This window comes from Megalobrama amblycephala, linkage group LG10 (assembly GCF_018812025.1).
Source record: "Megalobrama amblycephala isolate DHTTF-2021 linkage group LG10, ASM1881202v1, whole genome shotgun sequence".
Lineage (NCBI taxonomy): Eukaryota > Metazoa > Chordata > Actinopteri > Cypriniformes > Xenocyprididae > Megalobrama > Megalobrama amblycephala.
In genome coordinates this window covers 29,529,751-29,553,496 of record NC_063053.1, presented here as the reverse complement: position 1 = coordinate 29,553,496, position 23,746 = coordinate 29,529,751, and the positions used below count along the sequence as shown (strand labels likewise).

Genomic DNA, 23,746 nt, shown 5'->3' with positions numbered 1-23,746 from the left:
TGAGATAGAAATGGCGTAATGAAGTATGATGCACAGAACGAGCTGTTGTTGTTGAATATAGTGTAATAAATGACCCGTGTCAATCTAACATTCTTCGTCCACTCATCCTCTGCGAAGTAGTGCGGGACAACGTCCCACCAGTACTTGTTTCGGACTCTCATCCACAGACTCCTTGTTTTGGGTGCATCTCTTACTGCTTGATAAATATAAGCAGCACAGCAGAAAGTTTCATCATGTGCTCGTCGTCTCCTAATTAGAACCTAAAGGTTGCACCATGGATAAATGGACAAATTGAATCTGTGCGACCTCAATTTAATTGGGGGCATTTGTGCGAGTGCAAATAATTGTTGTGGTGCGACCTTTTTTCTGGAGATGTACCGGTCGACCGGCCATAAATCGTTTTTTAGTTTAATTTGGCTGATCTCTATTCCGGACTTGCACTCAAACTGCATTGTAATAATTTCCCAAAATGTCATTTGTGTGAAAATATTATGAAGTCTGTTAACAGGTCATTAACACAGGCCAGAGACAGGACACGCTGAAGACTGGCTCAAAGAGGAGAGCGCAGATGCGCAGCAGAGGAAATACCAGGCACAGCTATGCAAGTGGTACTCACTGCAGAGTCTATGATGGCCAGCTCCTTCCTCTCTGGATGTCGAATGAGGTGGAGAGATGGAGTTGTGGGTAGGGTTAGGGTGTGGTTGTACATTTGCTCCTCCTCGCTGGACGTCTAGTCGCATTTGCTCTGCAGTGAGCACCTTCTCCAGCGATGCTCGAATTATAGGAAGAAAAATATAAATATTGAATTGTATTAATGTATCTCTGAAGAGAACTGTCTGTTTTCAGAATAGTTTTGATGGCATTTTCTTTTCCTCTTACCTCCGTATGAAGTACTGTTTATAAGCGCAGCTGCTTTGTTTACAGCGGTACCCAAAGAAATGCTGTATTGCTTCTTTTCCGTAAGCGCCACTTGCTGTCAGAGAGTGAATTTGCATTTGTATTCAGTTTGTCTATTTTTGTTTTGTGTAGGTGTGTGGCTACAGATTTTTTTCTTTTTTAAGACCAGTTTGGCTTGTTGTAGAGCAAATAAACTACAAATAAATTTGCGTAAACAAAGAAGCAAAAAAATCGGCTACCGGTATCAGAATTGGCCGATTTGATTGTTTAAAAAAAAAAAAAAAAAAAACAGAATCGGCCCACGAAAAATCATGATTGAAGCATCACTACCATTTTTATTTCTCTACAAAAAGTGGTGTTGTTTTTAAATAAAAGAAATATTTTAATACTGTAAATATAAATTGTAGTTGTGGTGCTCCTTAATTTTTGAAGTTGGGAGCACCAGTGCTACCAAGTAAAAAAGGTTAATTTTCGATCCCTGAGGATGGTTAGTATGTGCCAAAAGCGGAAAACTCTATATTTATGCATGTGAAAAGATTAAATCTGATTTGAAGCTTGTGACATATAAACATGCACATCAACCCCATCACTTTATTTAGCGTTCGTTCTGATTCATCAATCGGTATGATTTCATTACTTTTCCCATTACTTTCAGTCAAAAGATCTACTGTAGACTTGTGAAAAACCTCATCCAGACTTGTACAGTGAACAGAGTCGGTGTCCTGCTGTATTCTACACACCTTCTTCCAACACAAACAGGGTCATTTCTTCTTTTGAATTTTGTTTATGATAAATTTGTTTCCATGCTTTAACTTTCATCGTAGTTTACATTCCTGCCTTTATTTACATTTCTGCCTAGATTTTCATTTTGTACCACATCATTTCCTTCCTTTAGCCATTTGTGGTTTTTGTAATTACAGTTGCTTTTGAATTGCAAACTTCTTTGTCCAAGGGCATTGATATTTCAGGCCTGGTTTAGAGCTGCTTGCTAACACTGGTCCCGCAAAAAAAGTTTACTGTACAGACATACAAATACTTACACGTCACTGATCTAAAGATCTAATGCAACTAATTGCTGTTTACAATGATGGAGATGAATTTGTCAAACTGCTACAGTTTGTCTTGTTTTTGCACTAAGCGTTTAAGTATCTGTTTATTTAATTCATCATAGAACAGTGTCTCCAGATTCCTACAGAACTTTTATGATTATTGCAGCCCAAAATTCACAGTGGCTTTTCTCAGAAATTATTTTTGCAACATTCTTTGTTGTTCTGAAGGAATAATTACCATTAAAGGGTTAGTTCACCCAAAAATGAAAATTCTGTCATTTATTACTTACCCTCATGTCGTTTCACACCCGTAAGACCTTCGTTAATCTTCGGAACACAAATTAAGATATTTTAGTTGAAATCCGATGGCTCCGTGAGGCCTGCATAGGGAGCAATGTCACTTCCTCTGTCAAGATCCATAAAGGTACTAAAAACGTATTTAAATCAGTTCATGTGAGTTCAGTGGTTCAATATTAATATTATAAAGCGACGAGAATACTTTTGGTGCGGCAAAAAAACTAAATAACGACTTATTTAGTGATGGCCGATTTCAAAACAATGCTTCAGGAAGATTCGGAGCATAAATGAAAATCGGATAAATATATCGGATATATTTATCCGATATAAATCGGATTTCAACTAAAATATCTTAATTTGTGTTCCAAAGATTAACGAAGGTCTTAAGGGTGTGAAACGACATGAGGGTGAGTAATAAATGACAGAATTTTAATTTTTGGGTGAACTAACCCTTTAATCATTCTGTAATTATTATGCACCCTAATTAGTGTAATTGACAGTAGGAATATATGTTTACCTGCACATATTTTGGTGCATAATTGAGTGGCTTGCAAATATTAGGATCAAGACAGTGATGCAAAATATATTTGTGTTCTGTAATTACATTCAGCTAAAAAAACCCTTGTGTTTACAGAGTGATCATGTTAACAAAAACAGTTGTTTATGAATGGACTGGTTATACAAACATTTGGTGATGGTGTTCGTGAGACTTTCATACTTGCATTTATTACACAAAATTTGGGTTCTCCTCTCATACATGCATAACTCACTAAGTCGGTAACTTTTATGATTGGGAAATTTTGTCCCTGCATTTCTGTGTAATTTTTATGGGAAGATCAAGAGCAAAGTCAAAACTGTATGGGCACAATCAGAATGGGCTGCTTTATGTAGGGTCATTTCTAAAGAAAAGTGAGCAAACGAATCCCTTAACAAAGGGCCTCAATGGTGCTGGCAAAGTGAGCCTACAGTGGTCACTTCAGGGAAGTATTTTTAAATGTTTGAGATCATGTGATCCTAGGAGGGTATTCATTTTGAAAGCTGAGGTTATTCAGGATCCTACATGAGAACAATTGAGGGTTATTATAATGTCCCATGTACCAAGGACTATTCAGTCATAGGATTCTTTACACGTTCCAAATACAGACATATGCAATTTTGGAGCATTAATTAGATTTTTTTTTTTTTTCCCAAAAAATATTGTTGTAGGGTGTGCCAAATGCATGTTAATGACTTATCTCATGCATCTCTGTCTCTTCTCCAGGGCTATGTCCTCCGCAGCCACCACTCCTCCATCAGTGGATAAAGTAGACGGATTTTCCCGGAAGTCTGTCCGGAAGGCCAAGCAGAAACGTTCTCAGAGTTCCTCACAGTTCCGCTCTCAGGGCAAACCAATCGAACTCACACCTCTTCCCCTGCTTAAAGGTGACTCACTCATGATAACTAAATGCTCTCATAACCACTTGATATCTGAAATACAGAGTAGAAAGTAATTCTGATTCAGACTGCTTCAATGGTCTATACGGCGTTACAACGGAATACAGCCTTTGCTGTATCTCTCTGGAAATGTATCAAAAGTTGAGTGCATTGCACTTTTCCTCTCTATGGCAGTGTCCTCTAGTTACTCTACCGTTCAAAGGTTTGGGGTCTGTAAGGGCCGTGACACACCAAGCTGACGCTCGTCTGTTGGGCTAGGCTGTCAAAGGTACCTACTTCGGTTTCAAACACTCCCGCTCCTGTTTTCAAAACTCTTACAAATTCAAACACTTCCATGTGCTTTCAAATGCTCCTGTGCGTTGATCATTGTAGCCAATCACAGACATATCCGATGAGCGCGTCAACACAGTAGCCAATCAGAGGTGTTTACGAATCCTCTCAACAGCGCTCAGTGTCATATTTTTAAAATTTCAGTACCGATTGGTATACCGAAGATGGCACTTTTGACAACTCTACGTTGTGCAGCGTCGGGCCGTCGGTGAGTGTGTTGGTCAGGCTCATTTTTTTTTGTTGTGTTCCACATGTCGGCTCTAGTCAGGCTTACGTCGGTTGTAGTTTGGTTGATTGACCAATTGATTGACCGGCATCAGGTCCATCTGTGAGAGAGATCTCTCTGATTGGCTTTGTTTGAGTAAGCGCACAAGATTAAAATTGAAATTGATGAAAGAGGGCAAAGAAGTCAAGACAGCACAGATAGAATGCTATTCTAATTTTATGTCATCTTACCTGAGCATTCCAATATGCGAATATTTTCAGAATATTTGTGAATATAAAATTGATGTAGTATATTTTAAAATGTAATGTATTCCTCTGGCAAAGCTGAATTTTCAGCATCATTGCTCCAGGTTTCAGTGTCACATTATCCTTCAGAAATCATTCTAAAATGCTGATTTGGTGCTCAAGAATTTTTATTATCAATTTTGAAAACCGCTGTGATGCTTAAAGGTGCACTGTGTAGTTTCTCGTCTGCTAGAGGTCGCCTATTCAAAACAAAGGCGTAGCTTGATGACGACAAGTTTGAGCGCGGAATCTTGAGAGATGTCGTCTTCACCTCACAGCCGGTGGAAAAGAATCAGGATGGGACTCGGGCCGAAATCATGTTCATGAATGCGATTATTAACGTTACTGTAGTCTGTATTGAATAGCAGTTTTAGTACTGTTACTAAAAATAAAGCTGTATCTGATTATGCTATGTTAGCTACAAAATAGTGTTTTTCTCTGAGGCATGGTAAAGCATGGTACTCACAAAAAAATCAAGAACACTAGATTTAAACAATAAGACTAAACGTGTTGAGCTACATTTACAATAATTCGTTTTCTGTCTATAAATGTAACCAAACCTTTGTTCCCTTGTCTAATAAAACGTGTAATATATTAAAGCGTCTTTGGTGTTTCCATGGTTTCTACAAAATAAAACCGGAAACTGAGGGTAAAGCGTGCATGACGCAGTTGAGTTTCTTACGATTTACAAATAGTTGAAAACATTTGAGATATTGTAAATACTGAACTGAACAAAATATACAACACTAGCCTAGTGGTTTTTGGATATTTTACTGCAAAATGCTTACATATTGCAGCTTTAGTATTTTTGTGAAAACCCGTGATACTTTTTTTTTTCAGGATTTTTTGATGCACAGAATTTACAAAACAACATTATTTGAAATCTTATCAATTTAATGTTTCCTATAAATAAAAGTTTATAGTTAATAAAAGAATAAAAGTTAATTTCTTTGTAAATAATACTGTCCCTAAACTTTTAAATGGTAGAGCATATACTGCAAATATATACATTTTGGCAAATATGCTGAGTATACATGCTGCACACTGCAGAAATAGAAAAAGTCTGATTTCTTTGAATTAACTTCTGCATATGCAGCTCTGTAGAACCTTTTGATTGTAAAATGTCAGATAGTAGAGCAGTTGTACATCTTAACTTGTCTGTGCTTGTTTAGGGTGACTTCTCATTCTGTTTACAAAAGTGCAGATCTGACATTTTTTTTCTTTTATCCACTAGTGAATATTATGCAAATACTGTTGATTTCACTGTATTATAAATATGCTTCTCTGTTGTTTACCTAATCACCCTCCGTTGCTGTAGGAGACAACAAGACCTTCACGGTAAAACAAACAGATGCAGAGTCATATCAAATGTTTTGTCCCCCAAAGCTTGCCTGAGAACTGTGGTGCTGTTGATGGCAGTCTCAAAATGAGATACAAAGAGAGATGTGCAGATATCTGGGGCTTACTGTCCTTACAAAACTTTTAGATTTGTCAGTTAGCCATGTGTCTGAACTGAAGAGCTTGTTTTTGTGGAGTGTGTGTAATGGAGTGAAAATGTGGGTGTGTGTGCAGTCATGTGCCTTACATTTGTCCATTGCTCTCACTTGCTTTTTCCTCTTCTTCCTTACAGTTAAACAAGCATTTGAACTAGGACTGTTAAAGTTTTTAATGTTGTTTATATGCCTGTGTGGTGCTTTTAATATGCTTCAGACAAACCATGTGCAAATTCATCAGTCAACACCTTTGCTGAGTATTTTCTCCTTAAAACTGCAGTGAACCAAAGAGAGTCTCAAAATCGTGGTTTGAAACTGTACCTGTTTCCTTCTGTCACAAACATGTAATCAATCCCGACTAGCAACCCTCTACGTACACCTTGGCAATAGGATTGCCGTTAGCTAGTACTTTTGTTGTTGTTGTTGTTTACTCGCCAGACTGATATACTATTTTTATAATCTTTGTAAAATGGCAAAGCTTTTTAAATACCATGTGTCTGCCGTTGTAGAGAGCAATACATAAAACTCATTACCAATTCTGATACATTGACTTGTAGACAAGCCTGTATAATTGGCTCTTCCACTCCTTCTGAAGAATCAGTTTCTGGTTCAAGCATATATGTAATTTTTATCAGCAAAGATGAATTTTAAGGGATAAAATTATTGAAATTATTGCAGGGGAGCAGAGAAAATAATTGATAGAAATATATATATATATATAGAAGTAATCATTAAACAACTGCTTTATCTATGTACAATGTGTTTAATTAGTTAATTGAAAAACTGTCAAATTAAAAAATAATAAATTACAGTGTCAATGGAAAAATCAGCGATTATGATTGATATTTGTGCAGCCCTATGAGAACTGCAATGTAACTAGTTTTCACTGCTACAAATGTGGTTTGTTTGACCAAATAACCTTTGAGTCCATATCAGTGTGTAGAGCGGTCAAACAGGTTGATTTAGTATTTGTAGAGTGCGTCTGATTGGCTGTTGCTGAGGTAACCGCCCTCCCACAGAGGCTTTGTCTGTTTACCTCTCATCATAAATGAATGCTAAATACAATCGTTCATTTATCAGAACAGACAACGACACCTGCTTCATGTCAGACCATCACTGCATTGCCTGTAAATAACACTTGTGATGCATTATTAAAGTTATTGACATCAGATATGTTAAATCTATTCATTGATGGTCTTAGAAATGGAGCAGGAGTGACTAAAAGCATTTCCAATGACCTTTGCCCCCTGCAGAATGCTCAGTAAGGATTATTGGAAGGGATCAAAGCATCTCGCTCCCTGCAGGGGTCGCTAACTCAAAGGTCACAGAGATGGTGTGTCGCGAGTTATGTGATAGGCTAATGCGGTAATCTTTTTCATGGTAGCCTAGCAACAGTCCATGTGCATGAGGACAACAATAATCGATCATGTATTATAATAATCTGGCTTATCCAATAAGTATAGAGTTTGAGATCGCAAGGTAGCCAAAATATGTATCTTTACATAATGTTTGTTGCTGTAAATTATGTATAATAATGTATAAAGTAATGTTTAAATAAGCATATTAGAAAAAGTTCAAATTGTCAAAGATTTAAAGCCGACTAGAAAGGTTTCAAGCTGGTACAGAGATCCAAGTCCATAGACAAAGTAGTAGGGCTGCCCCTATTCTCACATAGCCAGACCTTCAGACTGACGGCAGAAGGTCTGGACTCCATAGCGGCTTTCATTGGTCAAGGACCGCCCAGAGGCCATCTGACTGACATGTAGGCATGTGACGGCATCAAATTTTCATGTTGCGATAATTGCTGAAGCTTTAATCACGGTATACAGTATTAACACGATATTGAAATGCGTTGCAAAAAAAGTGTTGTCGCACTATAACAGGTTTAGTAACTTTTTCTAATAACATCTGAAAGAACTGAACATTTAAATAAAATAAAGCAATACACAAAAATGCATAAAGTAAACAAATGTTTCAAACAGATTAAAGTGCAAAAGAATTATAAAGAACATTAGCTCTTTACAATAAGGTCTCATTAGTTAATTTTAAGTAATGCATTAACTAACATTAACAATAAGCATAAAATACAACTGTTAGTTCATGTTAGCTCAGGTCCATTAAATAATAGTTACAACTTTTGATTTTAATGAGGCATTATTAAATGTTTAACATTAACATTAACTAAGATTAATAAATGCTTTAGAAGCATTTTTCATTGTCAGCTGTCATGAACAGCACTGCGAATACAAAAATCTGAATGGCTGTTTGAAACATTTAAATTCTGTAGTAGTGCAGCCGCTTTGTTTACGGGGATTTCCGGGGTAACGGCTGCATTTCTGCTGTTCCATCAGCGCCATCTGCTGCACTTTCATTCAGCGCATCTCCTTCACTCGTTCCGCCATGCGCTTCTCATGTGTGTTGGTCTTGTTTACATCAGTGCGCGTGCCTCTTTGATGTAGCATAAGTGTATTTTAAATGGTTGATGTGTAATGTATTCTTAATGCATTCTAAAAATCTGAATAATTCATAAATAACTATTCACGGTAATTTGAAGTGCCCACGGTAATAATATTGTGCATATTTGTTATCATGATATATCGTATTACCGAATACCGGCAGGTCTACTGACATGTAAAGCAATCTTTGTTTCCAAGCGGACGGTTGAATGTGAATGTGAAGAATGTGACACGCACGTCTCCCGGACATCCTGTAGAATTCATCCAATCAGATGATGACTTGAAAAATCCTGAAGTGTTTTAAGTGTGCCATATGAATCAGTCGTTCAGATTTTTTAAAGGATTAAAGGAGGCGTGACCAAAAAAGATTGAGAACTAAATTAGTAGCGCAATTACTGCACATTCATATGATGCTGACTGAGTCGGCGTTCTGACGTAGAACCTGGAAGCGCTGAATGTAAAACAGCATATGAGAATGGCACAGAAGAGAATATATTGTTGAATGAATGTTGTTATTTTTGTTTTATTTTTGTGCACAAAAAGTATTCTCGTCGCTTCATAAAATTAAAGTTGAACTACTGCGTGGACTGTTTTAACAATGTCTTTAGTACTTTTCTGGACCCTGAAAATAGTGGTTAAATTGCTGTCTATGGACAGGTCATATACCTCTCAGATTTCATCAAAAATATCTTCATTTGTGTTCCGAAGATGAACGAAGGTCTTACAGGTGTGGAACGACATGAGGGCAATTAAGGACAGAATTTTCATTTTTGGGTGAACTAACCCTTTAAATTTAGTTTTTTAAGATAAGATGGTTATTTATATTATAGTTTATTTATTGTGTTTGCATTGTGATCTCAGAAAAATGAATGCAATGTTTGCCGTGTCCCTGTGGCAAGCTGTATGCATGTGTGCGCTTGAGCACTTTATTTATTTTAAGTGCTCATTATATGGCTTAAAGGATTAGTCCACTTTTAAATACACTTTTCCTGATAAATTTACTCACCCCCATGTCATCCAAGATGTTCATGTCTTTCTTTCGTCAGTCGAAAAGAAATGAAGGTTTTTGAGGAAAACATTCCAGGATTATTCTCCTTAAAGTGGATTTCAATGGCTACCAACAGGTTGAAGGTCAAAATTACAGTTTCAGTGCAGCTTCAAGGGCTTTAAACGATACCAGATGAGTAATAAGGGTCTTATCTAGCGAATCGATCGGTCATTTTCAAAAAAAATACAACCGTTTATGCTTTATAAACAAAATATCGCCTTGAGCGTACTTTCCTCTTCCGCATTCTTCATAACGCTTACACTGAATGTCCTATGCCTTCACTATTCAAGTTACGAAAAAAAACGAAACTGGCGCCGCGTTCATTCCGTAAGTAGAATAGGGAAGGCGTAGAACATTCAGTGTAAGCGTTATGAAGAATGCACTGAAACTGTAATTTTGACCTTCAATCTGTTGGTAGCCATTGAAATCCACTGTAAGGAGAAAAATCCTGGAATGTTTTCCTCAAAAACCTTCATTTCTTTTTGACTGACGAAAGAAAGACATGAACATCTTGGATGACATGGGGGTGAGTAAATTTATCAGGAAAAGTGTATTTAAAAGTAGACTAATCCTTTAAATGAACAACTAATAGTCAACTAGGAAAATCTTTAGTCGGGGGCTGCCCTAGAAAAAAGAATTGTTCTGTTTCAGGAACAAGCGCCACTCAGACACATTCCACAAGTAGAGAGAGAACATGCATCAGTAAGAGTTGAAGGATGCAGATCTAATGGCTGTTCGTCTGCAGAATAGTTATTCTCTAAAACTTATCAATCTCTAAAACATTTCAGTATTAATACTCTCTACCTCAAGCAAATTTTATGTCATTCAGACTCTTAAACATTTGGTTTTCTGTGATGTTTTCTGCGTTGTTGTGGTTGCTGATTTGTCATCAAGATAATGTTATCTAGCTGGCTGACCTAGATGAGGTTTTGTCGAATTTGCAAAAATGAGTCTTAAAAGTATGTGGAAGAATTATAGCCATGACATTATAGCCATATTTTCCACTTGTCGCAAATTTGCTATAAAAATCTAAAGAAATTTTCTACAGAGAATATTTAGCAAGTATAAAATGCATTGCTAAAAATTGAGCCATTCTGATGTATCAGAAAGGAATATTCTGTCATCATTTCATCCTCGTGTCATTCCAAACTTTCTACATTCATTTTTCTGCGAGTCCCAAAAGAAAAAAAATAAGAATGCTGTAACCAAACCAAAAGAGACATTTATTAATTAATATATCTTTGATATTCCTGTTCCATAGAAGAAAGTCACTAAGGTATGGAATGACATGAGGCGGAGTAAATGATGACAGAATTTTCATTTTTTTGTGTGAACTCTCTTTAAGAAATGAACTATGAAAATAATCATGAAGGAGGAGAGAAGGAAAGCAAGTCAGACAACAGCAGAACATGTAAAATGTCATGTCTTTGGATGTTTACGCTCATTTTGGATTAAACTCTCCAACCCAGCTGAAACACGAAACCCAGTTGCCAGTAGATGGCACTGTCATCACTCTGCTTTCCTAAAGAGACTTGCAGATTTTAATGGCATTGAGTGATGTGTTGCACTTTGTGTTTAGTTCATACACTTCCTTTTATCTGTTAACACTGGACCTTTATAGAAAATAACTGATGACTTTACCTATTAGTTCTAACACTTCTAACAATTAGACTAGTCACAGATCATGTGACTTCAGTTGCATTTGATGCTCTGTCATGTGCTTTTCATTGTGACCTGTTCACATACAAGCCAAAGTAAGAACAACCATTCAAAAGTTTAGGGTCGATAAGATTTTAAAGTCTTCTGCTCACCATTATGTGATCAAAAACACAGTAAAAACAGTAATATTGTGAAATATTTGTACAGTTCAAATAAGACTTTTTTTATTATTATTATTTAATATGTTTAATATGTGATGCCAAAGCTAAATATTCAGCATCATTACTCCAGTAATGGTGTCACATGATCCTTCAGAAATCATTCTAATATGCCGATTTGGTGATCAAGAAACATTTCTTATTATTGCCAATGATGAAAACAATTGTGCCTCTTAATATTTTTGTGGAAACCGTGATAAATTTTTTTTCAGGATTCTTTAATAATTATACATTTCAAAGAAACAGCATTTATTTGAAATAGAATCTGTAGGCTTGCTATAAATGTCTTGACTATTACTTTTGATCAACTTCATGTATCCTTGCTTAATAAAAGTATTAATTTCTTTCAAAAACAAAAACCTGACCCCAAACTTTTGAGTGGTAGTGTACAAACTGCCCTCAAAACAAATCAAATGTTGTCCAGAGGTGAACAGAAACTATAAGTGTGTGGGATGTGGCAACACAAGCAGCATCAGTAGAAATATGCAAGCTTTTGTTTCCCAGCTGCGTGGGACATTTTCTCCAGCTGGCCGTCAGACTGCTGATGCTGCACGACATGTCATTTACATAAGGTAAACAATACCTCGCCAACAAGTTGACTACTTTTCTCTGCGACTAGTTCAGTAAAAATGAGAAGTAAGATCTTGAAAAATATACTTCATATTAGATGTTTTTAATTATAAACAACACTCATTTACTGCTATAGAGTCTCAATCTGTGTGGTCTGCTGCTTGTGTTATTGAGCCACGTGTTCTGGTCACCATAGATACATTTCCAGCCCAACGAGTTGTCGCAACAGCGAGGCCTGTAAAGTGCAGACAAATCATTGGGGTCTACGCTGTACCTCTGACCTTGTGGGCTTGAGTTTAAAACGAGGAAGGCAGAAAATAGAACGTTAGACACAGAGCCCGTCCGTGTTTCCGTGGGCTCAGCTCCGACACCTGATCCCATGGGTTCCTCTGTGGAGCTGCAGCTCTGTGCACTGTACACACACACAAGGCTTGTAAACAGTTATCTGTGATTTACTTTTTCAAATACTTTCACTATCAACTGGTTCCCTGGAGTGATCGACGAGTAGGAAATCCAGAGAAAGAGAGAGACCTGTCTGAGTGAGTGATAGAGAAGAGCGGGTGGTCATGGTGTTATTTTTGTCATTCTGTAGATGTATGTCGCTTAGCGTGTTGTTTGGTGTTTTGGGGGCTGGTTGTAACTGCATGTGTGTAGAACCAGCTATTCAGGAGTGTCACTTCAGCTTGCTGCATCTGCAGCGTTACTGCAAATATCTGTTTTGTAGCTGTGTTGCTACTGCGTTGCCCTCTCTGACTGCACTAAAAAAATGAATATACAGCCCATAATACTGCCTATTTCACAAACAAATCACTATAGTTCTTCTAATTGGAAAACTAATTTGGGAAAGTCATGTTTTTTAATAATTGTCATATTGTGAGAATTTCTGTGGCCAGTCACATTGGCCAGATCACTTTTGAAAAACATATTTTTAATCTCAGGAAGTTTTTACCTGGTTAAATAAAGGACAATTAAATTACTATATATACTATTTTCCTTCTTTTACTGCTTATATCCTTGTGTTGTGCATTATAATTATAAATGGCCCCAACCAATATTGGTTATTGGCCAGTATAATTGCTATTAATTTTACTTAAAACTGTTAATTTTTTTATATATTAGCCGATAGTGCGCATTTAATTGTTTTAATTGTTGATTTTATCTGTTTGTCAATTCAGTTTACCTTTGTCTTCAGCTAATGCTCATTTAAAGTTCTTTTCTAAAACACTAATAATTTAATAACACTCTTAAATGTAATACTTGGCGAGCCTCAAAATGAATATCCATTTTTCATACTGTACTACCATAAAGTTGTGATTGTCTAAATTCAGTTGTAACATTTTATAACAGTTTAATTTATTTAGATAATAAAATGTATTTAAAAAAAATAACAGCCATTTTATCTATAATCAGCCTTAAAGGAACACTCCACTTTTTTTGAAAATAGGCTCATTTTCCAACTCCCCTAGAGTTAAACAGGTGAGTTTTACCGTTATCGAATCCATTCAGCCGATCTCCGGTTCTGGCGGTACTGCTTTTAGCATAGCTTAGCATAGTTAATTGAATCTGATTAGACCGTTAGCATCTCGCTTAAAAATGGCCAAAGAGTTTCAATATTTTTTCTATTTAAAACTTGACTCACCTGTAGTTGCATCGTGTATTAAGACCGACGGAAAATGAAAAGTTGTGATTTTCTAGTCCAATATGGCTACGAACTATACTCTCATTCCGGCGTAATAATCAAGGAACTTTGCTGCCGTACCATGGGTGCAGCAGGTGCAATGATATTACGCAGCGGTTGTGACCCCCTGCTTGCACAGGGAGCGTGCCTTGCAACCATGGAGACGTTTGTAAGAAACGTTGCGTAAGATCACAACTTTTCATTTTCCGTCGGTCTTAATACACGATGCAACTACAGGTGAGTCAAGTTTTAAATAGAAAAAATATTGAAACTCTTTGGCCATTTTTGAACGAGATGCTAATGGTCTAATCAGATTCAATTAACTATGCTAAAAGTGGTACCGCCAGAACTGGAGATCGGCTGAATGGATTCGAAAACGGTAAAACTCAACTGTTTAACTCTAGGGGAGTTGGAAAATGAGCCTATTTTCCAAAAAAGTGGATTGTTCCTTTAACTTAAAATGTTCAGCTTTTTGTAACTGTTGCAGACTTGCTGTTTCATGCCCAAGTGAAAAAGGCCTTCCCTTTAGATTCAGGGAACTCTCTCTGTGTGTGCGTGTATGTATGTGTGTGTGCATGCGCATGTGTGCCTGTGTGTGCGTGCGTGTGCGTGTGTGTGTGTGCACGTTTGCATTAAATGCATACAGTACATTTCCTTCTCAGTCTCTGGCTCTGTAAAAGTCACCTGCTGGTTCCACCTGTTGGAACAACTCACACACACACACACACACACACACACACACACACACACACACACACACACACACACACACACACACACACACACACATGCATTGCATCTAAGTAACTAGACACACAACTTTGTAACCAGTACTTACTCTCTCTCTCTGTGCATTTTAAAACACACAAACAGTCTCTCTAATGTAATCCAAGACCACCATTCCATCGAAGTGGGGTTTTCCCCACCAAGGTTTTTTAAAGTGTGTGTGTGTGTGTGAGTGTGTGTGTGAGTGTGAGTGTGTGTGTGTGTGTGTGTGTGTGTGTGTGTTGTAAAGCAGCACGAGGTGTCACCTTATATGAATGTGTAGCTGCATCTTGGAGATCTGTTTCTCTTTAATGTCTCACTGCACACCTTCTGTTTAGTTTATTACACTTCAGACCTTTTACTTAAGCGTGTCTTAACATCTCAAAACCTTCTGTTTTGTGGACTGACTGTTAAACTGACAGGATCAAGAAATCAATCTGGACACAAATGGAAAATAACTGCAAGTGATTGAATCACCTGAGCCAAAATGACTGCCATTGTGAGTGTGTCTAAATTTAGCAATGGTACGGCTGTCTTTCATCTAGATGTGTGACTGCTTTAGAAAACGGCTCATCTGAATATTCTCTCTGCTGTATCAGTCTTTGCTCTGTCTTTCCACTGTTCTTGACTGCCCTGTTATCTGTAGCGTTTCTTTTATTCTGCACATTTGGTTGTTCAGGTTGCGACGTTCTGTGGTCCTGGTGTTGTTTTTCATAGAGCAAGTTGATCTGTCAAATTTCTGTGGATCTGTGTTGGTTCTGTATTTTCCTTGAGAGTCGTGCGGTCTTGTGTGCCATTTGCTTCTTGTATGTTAAAGACTTCAACTCTTATATTTTCAAATACCGGACAGGATATAGTGCCGAAACGTGGTTATCATAAATGACTCACGGGCTCTTGTGGTGTGGTGTGCTCTGTTGTTTTGATGGGCTTCTCTCTTTAAACTGAAGAACCGGTAAAAGGGTGCTACAGTTGTCATTTCGTCTCGTGGTCCCGTTCCAGTCCCAGGCTTGGTTCCAACCGGTCCACGAGACAAAATGACAACTGTAGCACCTTTTTACTGGTTCTTCAGTTTAAAGAGAGAAGCACCAAAGGCTATAGAATAAGGGACTTTGGAAGCATGTCAAAACAACAGAGCAGTACACACCACAAGAGCCCAGGGTCATTCATGATAACCATGTTTCGGCACTATATTCTCTGATATTTTTGTCTAGAGCCAAACACACTTCGTTCAAGCCCTTTCTGTTTCCGTGTGCATTGCTTCTCTCCTCGGCTAAAGACGTAAAGCACAGTAAGAGTTGCAGATGACACCCAAATGTTGGTTTACCCAAAAAAGAAAATTCTGTCATCATTTACTCACCCTCATGTCATTCCAAATGACATGAGGGTGAATAAATGACAACTGAATTTTAATTTTTGGGTGAACTAACTCTTTAAAGTCCCCATGAACCGAAAGTTGCAAATGACTTTTCTCCAGTGTTGTGACGTATTTCCAAGTGAAACGGAATATTGAATAGAGGGCAAGGTTTTACTTTAGCGCTCCTCCTCTCCATCTCTGGCTCGTAGCAGACTAACGGTTGGAGGGGAGTGGTTTAAGCATTTTCAACCCAAGCCGTCAAACTGACGTCATCAGAGAAGGAACGCCATTCCAGGCCGGAAGTAACTTTTCAGATTTTGATTACAGATTACCACGACAAACTATTTTTTTCTGTGTATTAACTTACCACAAGACTAGTAATATGTGCTAACAAAGTAAATAGGGTCAATTTTGATTTCATGACGACTTTAACAACAGTAACAGAAACACGGTCAGCAGAAAAGGTGATACTTTCTCTAAAACGCTTCAGGAAACGAGAAGTAAATGGTTATTTTTGTCTGTCATACAGTATATGACTCCGACCGTTCAAACCAGGTTTGACACAATTTTTGAAAAACGCTGTTGAAAAGAGGATCGGGCACACTTGGCGTATACACACCATAGACTGTAAAAAAAAATATGGACATAGTGTCCGTGACGTCACCCATAGAGTTCTGAACAGCAGTTTTGAAGAGAAAACGAGGCCGCTGCCATCTTAGCTGCGCATCACCGCACGTCACTCCCGGATAACTGAAAATGGGCAAAGAGGCGGGACGTGTTTGGAGCCCATGCGACTTGTTGCTGAAACCACGCCCGCCTAGCATATCTATCTTAGATCCTATCTAAAATATTAATAAAGATAACAATATCATTAGAAAGTACTAAAGGTTTACTGTCAATCTACGGTGATTTTTTTTTATGATAACGTTATAGATGCTCCAACGCCAGTAGGCTAATTAATTTGTGTGGGGTGTGCAAATAACACAAAAAAATCAACTGGGACTTCATACCTTTATAATAAAATGGAGATCGCGAGATGAATCCAGTCCGTTGCACTTGGGTAAAATGTTCATTTCAAAACAAATTACTTTTTGTTCAAGAAAGCGTTAAATCCATGAAATCTTTATATATTATCCATCGTTTGCATTACATATCTTCGGAATGATTTGCTCTCCATCATCGTTCTTCAAGAAAGGATGCAATCTGAGCATCGTTTATAATGTAAAACTCTATTCGTACATATATAGGTACCAGATATCTGTATAACTCTCAAATGTTCTCTCAAACTAATGAGCACGTGTCCAAAGTATAATTTTTCAAAATAGTGCAGCAGTTTTAGTTATATCCAAGCAGTGCTGTCGGAGTTGTATATCCTCCTGGTATTGTCATTGTAGTAAATCTCAGGAACAAAACTTTTAGCCAATGCCACGACGATCCAACAACGTGTGTTCCGCATGCGAGCACATGTACACAGACTGACATCTGTCTCGAGTATGCAGCAAGCCATATATTGTATAAAATAATCCAGGAAAAAGGCACAAATATGGCTGAGATGCCAAATTCAGTGGCTGAAATTAGCTGCTGAGGTGACATGACAGCTCACAGACAGCAGCGCCAATCCACCTGTCACTCAAGTGACCACGCCCTTAATTATGCAGAACTTTAAGGCTTAATATAATTTAAACGAATGAGTTATAAAAAAATTCACCCCCCTCAGAGTTGTCATGAAGGGCAAAATTAGCAGTATAGACCAAAACACAATTTGAACCGGAGTGTAAACATGTTTTTTTTTGCTGTAAACTTGGCTGTTTTAACATGATGGTCAATGAGATTCTGCTCCCTTTTGCAGCCTGTCCCTAGCAGCCAGTCGATGAATCGCAGTTTAAGTCACTTCTGTATTGGCTTCACGAGAAACTGGGGGAGGTTGCCGCTTGATACACACTCATGATGGGGGACGAGAGAGAGCTCAGAGCACAAGACAAACATTATCAGAACGACTATAGACTATAGAAAGCAGAGAAAATATAAAAGGAAAAGGCCAGGAGAATATAACTTTAAAAAGAAGGGTTGTGATCAGGCAAGAGGTAGCACCTACATTAATATCAGAGAAGTTTCCAGCCCTGGAGAGACCTTAAGGAGCGGGAAGGCCTGAAAACAGATGCAGAGGTTGCTTTATTTCTTCTCTATACATGAGTAACTACCAAGTGTGGTTGTGTTGGGGCAGTTTTTATTAAAAAGATAAGTGAGTCCTTTGTTAAACCCCATGTTAAACTTCATGATGGTGATGGTTCAAAGTCTATCAGTTAGGTGGTACTGACCCAACTAACACAACCAAACTAGTGGGTCGAGTGCTCAAACCACAGCATTGACATGCTTCTAAATCAGCGTTCTGCCATCATGTGAGCGGTTATGTCAGAAAATTGGTTTTGAACTCTAGGAAGTTTAGGTTTCTCGCCCTTCCTGTTCTGCCCACTGATTAGTTTACATAGTTGAGTCCTTCACAGTTCTTGGATAATGGAAAACTGCGCATTGTGACGTCTGATGACTGACCTGGTGTAATCCTCACATCCTCAAATCTTTTCCTCTGTTCATTAAGTAAGATATGGGATCTTTTGTCTTGTCTGGCATGTTTACTAAGTTTACACACTAAAATGAATCCCCTTATTACCTTTTCTCTCAGGCGTTATCTGAGTCAGATAGTGTTTGTATGTATGGAAGAACACCCTGAACCTTTTACTTAAGTGCTTTTGTGAACACGCCCTTCGCAAAGTTTCTGCTGGCCATTTTTCAACTTTTTTTTTTTCATGTTTCTCATGTGTGTGTGTTTGTTTGTGCGCAGACGTCTCTGCTCAGGAGCAGCCGGAGTTGTTCCTGAAGAAACTTCAGCAGTGTTGTGCTGTCTTTGATTTCATGGACACACTGTCAGACCTGAAGATGAAAGAATACAAGCGCTCAACCCTCAATGAGCTTGTTGATTATGTCACAGTCAGCCGAGGATACCTCACAGAACAGGCCTACCCAGAGGTCGTCAAAATGGTGAGTACCTAAAAGTGCATCATCTATCTCTGGACAGGATTCATACATTTACCTAAATGGGATAATGTGACTTTGGATTTGAATAATCAATGTGGCATCAGAGAGTCATTTTGGTATTCTGTTTTGAATTTTCTAAAATGTAATTTATTCCTGTGATGTCAAAGCTGAATTTTCAGCAATACTCCAGTCTTCAGTCACATGATCCTTCAGAAATCATTCTAATATGCTGATATAGTACACAAGCATCATCTCTTATGTTGAAAACATTTGTGCTGCTTAATATTTTTGTGGAAATCATGATACATTTTTCAGGATTCTTTGAACAGCATTTATGTGTAACATTTTTTGTAACATTATAAATGTCTTTTTGACATGTTTAATCAAGATAATGCATACTCGCTGAAACATTTCAGCAAGTAATTGAATAATTTCTTAAAAATTCTAAAAAATGTCTTTGGAATTTGGAAGAAATTTTTAGAATTAGAATTATTTTTATGACATTGTACAAACCTTTAAATTATAGTTGATTGATAAAATATGGTCAACTAATGTGGATTTCACCAAAAGTCGATTCTGATGCCAGTATCTGGTGATATTGGCCAAGATAATGCTGATATACACAGTGCAATTGTGTATGTGAGACATACACGGCGGTGCTGAAATGAATTAAATTGCCTAAAAGGTGTAATGTGAATTTAAATGTCAATAATTATGTTTTGTAATGTTTTGCATGTGTACTAAACAACTATTAAACTGCGCTATACGTGGACAAATACAGACAGACACTCCAACAGGGTTGACTAATACATTACAAACCTGTGCACACTGATTCCCAGGAGTTACAGAAAGCCAATCTGATTGGAGCATGAGATTTTAAGAAAGCTTGTCTTTTTGTGTGAAATATGCATCAGATGGTCATTGAATGGTCTGTAATATTTGATTAAGAGGTTTTAATTAAATTAAGTTTTTTTCCCCACATCTTATTATTATATTACATCTCTCTCTCTTTCTCAGGTGTCCTATAATATATTCCGAACTCTTCCGCCCAGTGACAGTAATGAGTTTGACCCAGAGGAGGATGAACCCACTCTAGAGGCCTCATGGCCACATTTACAGGTGTGTGTGTGTGTGTGTGTGTGTCTGTGTGTATGCAGAGGAGGTTTTTGAGAATATTGTTGTGTACTCTGGTCCCTTTCTCCTTGTGTAGAGCTCCTGTCTGTTTTATTTGTTTCAGCATGTTTGTCTGTGTGTGTATTTTTGAGGGTTTGTACACACACTCTGACCCTTTGTGTGTGTTTGTGTGTGTGTGTGTACTCACTGTATGCTTCCAGGACTCCTTTAGAAATGAGATGCATATCTCAAGGAGAACCTTCCTGGTAAAACTTTTCTCTTTCATTTCGTTATTAATCCCTGCTTTCTCATATGCGGAAAAAAAAAATCCAATATTGAAAGCCACATTCCCAACTGTGTTCCTTGTCTTTTTCTTTTTTTCTTCCAACCTCTTATAATGGCAAAGACCACTGGTGGCAGTAACAGTGTGTCCTGTGACTGTGACCTCAGCTGAACCATGACCTTTGACCTTTTCCCTTTCTCTGTTTCTCTCTGCATGCATGCTGAGTTCAAAGAACTCCAAATAACACAAACTCTCTCTCTCTCTCCTTTTCTCTTCTCAGCTGGTGTATGAGTTCTTCATTCGTTTTTTGGAGAGTCAGGAGTTTCAACCCAGCATTGCCAAAAAGTACATAGACCAGAAATTTGTCTTACAGGTGAGGATGTTCTTTTTAAAAAAAAAAAAAAATTTCTCAATTAATTTTTTCTCAGTAACACTTGTTCATCCTTTTTTCTTCTTTTTGTTGTTTTTTGTGTGCTTTGTCCATCTGTTGTCGTGTCAGCTGCTGGAGTTGTTCGACAGCGAGGACCCTCGGGAGAGAGATTACCTGAAGACAGTCTTACACAGAATCTACGGAAAATTCCTGGGACTGAGAGCTTTTATACGAAAACAAATTAATAATATTTTTCTACGGTGAGGGATCTAATTTGACAATTTACATTATATTTGCACATGCAGGAATGAAGTGCAACTATTCATCTCTGTCTCTCTCATTCTTAGTTTTGTTTATGAAACTGAGCACTTCAATGGAGTTGCAGAATTGTTGGAGATTTTGGGCAGGTGAGTTGTAATTTTTTTAACTCACAATGTAAAGAAAGTAGTTACAGATCATTTCTTCTGTATCGTGAAATACATCCGAGTGAAATGGATTATTAGAAAAAGAAACAATGTTTGGCGGGGACTTGGGTCTCTCCATCAGTTGTTAATTGGCTGGAGGCAGATTGGAATGCAAACTTGCAGTCAATTGTAAAAAAAGGGGCGGGGTTTAGGCAAACTAAATGATTGGAGAAGTCTGGCATACCAGAGAGAAGTATGACATATCACCTGGGCCCAGTTGTTCAAAAAGTTTAATGTGGATCAGATTTGTCTAGATTTGGAAATCCCATGTTCAGGTAATCCATCTCACTTTTGTGCTGGTTTCAAAGCAAAATAGGACTGGATCACACTGATCCAGATACACACCTTTTCAGATTACCAAATCTGGATTAGCAGCGCTCCAAATGGGGTTGCATTTCACAATGTAGGCTGCTAGCTATGTAAAGGACAACAGGTAGAAGAGTCGATGTGAGGTCACTTTAAGAAAACAACATAAACAAACGTTCCCTTCAATCTTCATTTTCCTTTAAACACTAAAGGGACATGGTGATGGAAAAAGAAACATGAAATTGGAGAAAAATTATATATTTTGATGCTTTTGCATTCCCCCAAGAAACTTTGCATTAATGCAGTGAACACAAAACAATTTAACAGCAATTTAAAACAATAAAATACATTTTTACTCCCATCTCATATTTTTCCTCATCACCCCGTTAGTTTCCGCAGCCCCTCATGTGACCCATAACAAAAACAAAGCCTGCATCTCAATTTGCATACTATTCATTATAAATAGTATGTGATATTAGTAATATTTAATACTATTTAGGCCGGATAAGGTGGATAGTATGCACATTGGGATGCAGGGAAACGGATATACATTCAATAAGGGATGCAATTGTTAAAACTACTTTTGACTGGTTCATCGCCAATGATTGTGCCAATTTATATACAGTAATTTAAAAAAACACTTAAATTACCTTCAGTAATATATTTAATTAAATAATTTTGTTTGAACTGTTTGGGGGATTATTTTATGTTGCCAAAATTGATCTTTTTTGTTTTTTTTCCCTTTACATACTGAAACGCTTAATAGGTAGCCTAATACTTCTAATTTATTACTTTAACAGTTAAACTAATGTATACATTACACAATATAAATGTTATATTTTTTGACCAGTTTTAAAGTTCTATTACATTTTTGAAATCCACCCTTCTGCTGGGATCAGGATAATCTGGTATCCTGATCTTGCTAAAAAGTTTTGAACAGCACAAACTGATGATTTGATCTAGATCAAAACCAAGATTGGATTTTGTGATCTAATCCGATTTCAGAATCCTTTTTTCAATTTTGATCCAGTCTATTAGCCGAAGTCCAATCAGATTACTTTTGGACAACTGGGCCCAAATGATTGAGTTATGGCATTTTGATTAAAAATAAGGTCAAAATCTTTTTTTTTTTTCTTCTTCTTTTTTTTTTGTCTTTTAAGATCAATAAGATGCATTTACAAAATAGACAGGTTTCATTTCCATTATATGCCAACTTTTATCTTAAAGCTGTACAGTTGTGTTTTTGTTATTAGAATTAGTAGACCTCAAACTGCATAATTAGGGTTTTTCATGGGTTAGTTTTCTTAACTGCTAGCCTTTAACTCATGCTCATTTACATGCGTGATTGATTTATTTTCCCCCCCAAACAAGTTAATAATATCTACAAGGATGTGCCACCAAATATGGCTTATGTGTGTTGTGTATGCAATCAGCACTGTCATTGACATAACCAATGAAATCTTTAGAGTTGGCTGCAGGGCACGGTTTGCCCTTTACTGGTTTGGGGTAAAATCATGCCTTTTACACACCCTAAGTTTGCTATTTACATCATTTCAGTCACTTAACATAATTAATTGCAGTTGGGATTTTCTTTAACATAAGATATGAGTTATTCTTGATCGTCTAAACATTTAAGACTTAGAGGGAAGGTTAATTTGAAAATAAAAAAAATTGTCTTTTATTTACCTTCATGTTATTGTATAACCATATGACAAGAGCAGAAGTTTCCATACAGTAAAATCATACAGTCTCCAGGGGCTTTATAAAAATAGCCCATGCTCATGTGATCGTTCTAAGTCTTGGCCAGACAAAAGCTTTTTGTGAGGAACAGGCTGTAATTAAATTGTTATTCACTAAAGATCTTGACATTCGCTGCAGCTTTTGTCATGCTTGCTTATAAAACTTCAGAACTGAAGGTTATAGCACGGTCTTCTCAGGAATTTCCATCAAATATGATTAAATTGGCAGAAAAACCCTGATGATTAAATGATAGTGAGTTTTGCATTGTGCTGACTGTAGGGGTAAATTCAGGGTTACTCAATCGTTCGTTCCTAGAATTCTGTTAGTGAAAGTTGTGTTTGTCTCCTGTCAGCATCATCAATGGCTTCGCTCTGCCGCTGAAGGCCGAGCACAAGCAGTTTTTGGTGAAAGTTTTGATTCCTCTTCACACCGTCAGGAGCCTCTCGCTTTTCCACGCACAGGTACTGCCCATGCGTGTTAAAAGATTCAGATGAGTTCACTTTTTGCAGTGTTGATCCTGTCAATGAAATTCCTGTTGTTTTTGCAGCTGGCGTATTGTATTGTACAGTTCCTAGAGAAAGACCCAGCGTTAACAGAACCAGTAAGTGCACTACACATGTGCAAAGCCTTTCACTGATCATCTCTTTTTTTTTTTTTTTTTTTAGTCCATTTATTTAAC

General features: G+C 37.4%; 1 protein-coding gene across 3 annotated transcripts in view; it reads left to right on the top strand.

The window, feature by feature from the left end:
- ppp2r5eb (protein phosphatase 2, regulatory subunit B', epsilon) overlaps positions 1-23,746 on the top strand; it is a 35,057-nt gene that overhangs the window by 3,569 nt on the left and 7,742 nt on the right. Inside the window, exons 2-9 of one of the 3 annotated variants that reach the window (XM_048205704.1) lie at positions 3,505-3,665; positions 18,598-18,794; positions 19,809-19,910; positions 20,468-20,560; positions 20,687-20,817; positions 20,905-20,964; positions 23,420-23,528; positions 23,615-23,668. In XM_048205704.1, the coding sequence (XP_048061661.1) occupies positions 3,509-3,665; positions 18,598-18,794; positions 19,809-19,910; positions 20,468-20,560; positions 20,687-20,817; positions 20,905-20,964; positions 23,420-23,528; positions 23,615-23,668 (903 nt within the window). In that variant the 5' untranslated portion in view covers positions 3,505-3,508. Of the gene's footprint in view, positions 1-3,504; positions 3,666-12,301; positions 12,501-14,756; positions 14,904-18,597; positions 18,795-19,808; positions 19,911-20,467; positions 20,561-20,686; positions 20,818-20,904; positions 20,965-23,419; positions 23,529-23,614; positions 23,669-23,746 lie in introns of those variants that run through there. The other 2 variants (XM_048205705.1, XM_048205706.1) reach the window with 2 other exon arrangements.